General features: G+C 52.3%; 1 protein-coding gene across 1 annotated transcript; it reads right to left on the bottom strand.

Moving 5' to 3' along the window:
- Positions 1-200: 200 nt before the first annotated feature.
- LOC127778667 (aspartyl protease 25) lies at positions 201-1,877 on the bottom strand. Its single transcript, XM_052305289.1, has one exon. It carries the CDS (start codon positions 1,839-1,841, stop codon positions 498-500), a length of 1,344 nt encoding a protein of 447 aa, XP_052161249.1. The 5' UTR covers positions 1,842-1,877; the 3' UTR covers positions 201-497.
- Positions 1,878-5,641: the final 3,764 nt, after the last annotated feature.

The raw sequence follows: 5,641 nt of genomic DNA, 5'->3' as shown, positions 1-5,641 counted from the left end.
CACGTCAGTAAAACCGCCCTACAAAACCGTCCAGGGAGTCAATTTGTACCGGTTTTAGTAATTGGGGGAGTCATTCTAACCGGTTTTCTGGTTGAGGGGTACGAATTAGATTCGTTGTACATTAAGGGAGTCAAAGTGGACTTTTTCCACCTCCAGATTCCAGTGAGTTCAAAGCCCATTTGCAGATAGTGGGCATGCAATGACGGCCCAATAACTTCTGTATTTTCAAACAACGGCCCAACTTCTCTTAAAACATCATGTTACTACATTAAAGCAAGGGATTAGCTGAATCAATCCAGGTTATCCAGCACCTAATTAAACATCACAAACGTGCACATTTCACTTCACTTATCATCAGGAGGATCTAATCAACGAACCCAGACTAAATAAACCACTGAAACATTCTTCACCTGAGAAGCTAGCTCACTAAGCTACAAAGAATTGAAGCAGCAGCGAAAGTGAGACGACGACGACGATGGCGGCGGCGGCGACGGCGACTAGGCGGCGGTGCAGCTCTCGCGGGCGAAGCCGACGCGACCGTTGGGCACGTCGAAGAGGACGCGGTGGTTCTGCTGCTGCATACTGGCGATGACGTTGAGCACCGTGTTGACGCCGTCGGGCGCCGCCGCCATGGCCAGGCAGCTGGTGGTGCCGTACGTGGTGTGGATCACCACGTTCTCCTCCGGCAGCGTCACCTGCATGCCGTCGAACAGCAGCGTCACCGGCGGCCACGCCACCGTGGTGTTGTAGCACGTGTCGAACCCGCCGAGGGAGGACACGGCGGCGGCGGCGCCGACGCGGCGGCGGACCTCGTCGCGGAGCGCCAGGTACACCGGCGCCACCAGGCGCGTGAACATCGTTCCGGAGTCGAGCACCGTGCCGGCGCCCGTCGCCGGGTCGAACGCCAGCGCGGACGCCGGGACCGACACCACCTTCTTCCCCACGCGGATGCCGGTCATGTTGACGTAGTAGAGCGACGAGCGGTGCGGGTTGGCGAGCAGCGGCGTCGTCTTGATCCGCCGCGGCTGCCCGTTCCGGCCGAGCCGGAGCGTGCCGGAGAAGTTGAGCGACTTGAAGCTCGGGAGGCAGTAGGAGAACGTCGCCCCGTACATGTCCTTGGTCTGAGACAGGAAGGAGAGCGGGCCACGGCCGAGCCCGAGGAGGCCCTGCGGCGGCGCCGCCGTGCCGGTGGCCCTCTGCAAGCAGCCGAAGGTGTAGGCCTTCACGACGTCGCCGGCGACGGCGAGGGTGTCCTGCGACAGCGCGGCCTGGAGGGAGGAGTCGGCGTAGGAGAGGCTGAAGCCGCAGGACTTGGCGTTGGGCGAGCACGACGGGTTGGGCGCCAGCACGCACTGCGGCGAGCCGCACGGCACCGGGCGGTAGGAGGCGGAGGCGGCCGGGTTGAACGGCGACGAGGTGGGGCAGCCCGCGCAGCCGGAGCAGGGGATCCAGGCGGCGTCGTTGCTGGTGTCGACGGCGAGGAGCAGCTGCTGCGCGGGCGTGCCGAGGCGGGCGCGCACCACGTACGTCGGCGTCTGCAGCAGCTGCCTCCCCGACGCGATCGGCGCGTACGCGCGCCCCTTCACCGCCAGCGAGTCGAGGTACAGCAGCCTCGACGCGTCGCGCGCCGCCTGCTCCGCCAGGAACCCCGCCCACGACGGCGCCGCCGACTCCGCCCCCAGCGGCGAGCACGGCCCGAACGCGTGCGACACCTGCAGCGTCGCCCCCGCGTCCGGCGGCGTCGCCGGGCACGACGCCGCCGCCGCCGCCGTGCCGGCCACAACGAGCACCGCCGCCACCGCCAGCACCGACATCGCCGCGATGCTCATTCTCAGCGCCATCGATCTCTCTCACCGGAGCAAGGCAAAGACCAGCAATGGCGGGTGACACGGCGGTGCGGCGAGGTGGCCGAGCGAGCTATATAGCGGGGGAGCACGTGAGCCATGGCGGGAAACGACACGGCGAGCGGCCGCGTCCTGGCCCGCCCGTGAGGCCTCGCCATTGGACGTATCGGGCAGAGGACGGCGCGGGCCTCGGCTGCCTCTGCGCCATGCATGGCGACGCTGGCCGGGGACCGAGCTCGTGATCGGAGGCGGCGGTCCGGCCAATGGGCGAGCACCACGTGCCCCCTGCGCTCGTGTCGTCACTCGAATCCCTCGAAATCCGATGAGAATTTTGCATGGACAGCTGAAGGGAAGGAGAAAAATGTCTTTGCATGGAGGTGGGCATGTGGCATGTGTGAGCAGTAACCTGGCATGCAGTTTATGCACCTGGTTTATGGACTAAGGGCTTTTCACAGTGCAGTGCAGTGATGTGGCATTCAGTTTGGGGAGGCCAGGTCAGAGATTATTCTCCACGTCAGAGTATTTCGGTGCTCCATGAAGAACACAGAGCTAAATATTGCCACAGGTTCCTCGTCAGAGGTTGAAAGTTTGGGCCCACATTTTTGTGTCCTGCACGCACTACCAGGGAAGGGAGAGAGAGAGAGGAGGAGCTCGTCGACCATCCCTCCAATTTGCGCCGCCGAGCTCCATCTCCGGTGCTCCGAAGATTGTCGGCGGCATCCCCCGCTCACGCGCCGCCGACTTTGTCGCTGCTTTGGAGGAGAAGAGGAGGGGTGGATCTGGCTGCCCCACCACCCTCACCACCCGTCCGCCGCTCCTGCACTGCCGACACCGACGCTGCTTCGAAGGAGCTCGAAGGAGAGGGGTGGATTTGGCCATCCCATCGCCCTTGCCGCCCATCTGCCGACACCGGCACTGCTTCAGAGGAGCTCAAAGGAGAGTGGTGGATCTGGCCATCCCACCTCCCTCACCGCTCGTCCGCTGCTCCCTCACCGCCGACACCAGCGCTGCTTTAGAGGAGCTCAAAGGAGAGGGTGGATCTGACTGTCCTCGCCGCCCTAGCACCGGCGCCGCCCGATGTCTCCATTTTTCCGCTCAGTTTTCTCTGCCGATGGGATAGGAAAAGGAGGAAGAGGAGAGAGTGAGTGAGATAAAAAGTGAAAAAGATGTACTAGTGGGACCCACTTTAGGTAACTTGCATTGTGCAGTCTGTAGCTAAGGGTTCTTCATCTAGTTGGCATGTGAGGTTCGGCGAAATCGCACGATGCACTGCTACTGTCCTAAAAGACATTTTGCGAGATGAAATGTACTCCTTCCGTCATAAAAAAACTTAACCTAAGATAAGGATGATATATACTCCATCTGTCCTATAATATAAGGAAATTTGGGTGGATGTGACACATCCTATTACAATAAATCTGGACATCTGGATAGTCTAGATTTAGATTCATTGTAATAGGATGTGTCATATCCACCCAAAATCCCTTTATATTAGGGAATGGAGAGAGTAACATACTAAAACAAATCTGAAAATGTTAATATCTAGATTCGTTGTACTAGGTTATGTCTCATACTCCCTCCGACCTAAAAGAAGACACAATCCTATATTTGAATATGGACACAAAAATTCGTTGTATTAGGTTATATCTTATACTTGTCCATCCCCAAAAGAAAAACATAATCTTAGGTTAGTTTTTTTATACGGAGGGAGTACACGTGAGGCTGTGGATCTGGTTCATGAACCGTATAATGGTCGGTTAAAAATCAGCTAAAATAGTGGGCTGCAGTTTGGGGGTTTGGGTAAAGTACGCGTGATATTCTCTGCCGTACGTGGGAAAGATGCCGTGATTGAGAACGGCGACGCGCAGTAACAGCCGCGTTTAGAGACAGAAGTAGATCCGCAACCACAATATGAATATGACTTGCAAGTCCAAGCAAGAGCCAAGACCCAAGACTAGCATATGCAGTCGCCGCACCGCATAGCTGCGTGCGCGACACAAACGCCGACTGAGGTAAGCCATGGCATTGTCGCATATCCTGCCCAAAAGATTTGAGCCTGGCTATAACTGGTCATATTTGGCAGGACTCTAATTATTAGGGGCCTATTTAGATCCATTTAGAATGATAAATGGCAAATGGCAAAAGTTTTGGTGGCAAAAGTTTTGGCATTGCAAAAGTACTAGTTGATGTTTAGATGCATGTAAAGTTTTGCCATTCTAGCACTAAAGTGAGAGAGAGAAAGAGAGAGAAAGTGGTCCCAAAGCATTTTTTGGCACAATTTGCTACTATGGACTAGCAAATGCCAAATGCCAAATTGCCAACTTTTGCTACTAGTGTTTAGATCCAAAATGGCAAAAAGTGCTACAAAATTTGGAGGATCTAAACAGGGCCTAGGCTTTGTTTAGTTCAGCGCAAAGTTTGAATTTTGATTGAAATTGAAGATGATATAACTGAAAAGTTACGTGTGTATGACAGGTTGATGTGATGGAAAAGGGCTGAAGTTTGAATTCAAACTTTAGATCTAAACACAGCCTTAATCTAACTTTAAAAATGAAGTTTAGAGTGACCCAAAGCATACTTCGGACCTGCTTGAGAGAGATGTACCTTTTTTTTAGAATTAGAAACTCCTCAAATAGCCCGGTGTTTATTCAGATTCTGATAAATTGTAATTGTAGAATCTAAAAGATGAATTAAAGATGAGGAGACTTAATTTTTTTTAGATTTCCAGGAACCGACTACCAATCATGAATCATCTATTTCTTACGATTTTAAGCTCCTCCAAATAGGTAATCTTGTAATTCATTTACTTTGTATCACTTTAATCCATTCTGTTTCATTTTTTGGTGAAGCTGAAGTAGTTTGATTGAATCTCGGCTCCGCATCTCTTCTGAAGTTAGAGTATGTATGATGTATCAATGCATGCATGTCGGTGAAGGTGTGAAGGACTGCACGCAAGGCCAGTCACGAGTGAAACTGTGAAAGCTATTATGTGAGTCAGAAGGTTAGAATTATTAAACCAGGTCGTCAGCTTCACCGTGTACTACCCTATTGGGCTTGGGGCTCAGGCGATGTCTTCTTGTGGTTGTTCCGAGCATCGCGGCATCGCCAGGCATGCTATTGGACTATTGGTGCCACTGCCCGTCCTGTCTCATACTCTCATGTTTCTAGCGTTCTCCTACCGTCCTAGTACGTGCCTGTGCTTGCTTCGCATGCTATGGTCCAATGTATTTTGGAGAGGGGTGGCTGCACCGTACCATCTCACATGTGGCTCTGTTAGATACAAATTTTACCACGATTTTCATTAACATGTTTTTCAACCTATATTTATTGTAAACAACTTTTTATATAAAAGTTACTTAAAAATATCATATAAATTCATTTTTTTAATATATATATATATAATATTTAATTAACGATACGCTAACGATTCTCTCGTTTTACATATTCGTAATTAATCTTCATCGCAAGTGATCTCAAACGGAGTCAGTCACATTACATGCTCACATGGCAATGGCATCCAAAGCAGAACACTAGTTCCACCACTTACGCGTGAGGCCGCAGCGAGGCGTAGGCTTGGGCTTCTCTGCCAACACGACGAAGGCCTCATTTGGATGGACCTTTATTCCGACCCATCTATGGTGGTTAGCCCAGATTCATTTCAAGCCCATCCAAACAAGGCCGAATCTAGGAGTCTAGTAAATGGGCTGAATTTTATTCAGCTACTTTTCGAACTACTATTTCATATTGAATTTTATTCTAGGAGTCTAGTAATTGAATTTCTGAACGGAAATTTAATA

The sequence above is a fragment of the Oryza glaberrima genome, chromosome 7, assembly GCF_000147395.1.
Source record: "Oryza glaberrima chromosome 7, OglaRS2, whole genome shotgun sequence".
In the NCBI taxonomy this organism is placed as follows: Eukaryota; Viridiplantae; Streptophyta; class Magnoliopsida; order Poales; family Poaceae; genus Oryza; species Oryza glaberrima.
Note: the sequence above shows the minus strand (reverse complement) of the source record. Positions and strands in the feature narration are given on the sequence as shown.

Excerpts from the sequence above, each read along its gene's own strand:
- LOC127778667 (XM_052305289.1), bottom strand. The coding sequence starts at position 1,841 with ATGGCGCTGAGAATGAGCATCGCGGCGATGTCGGTGCTGGCGGTGGCG.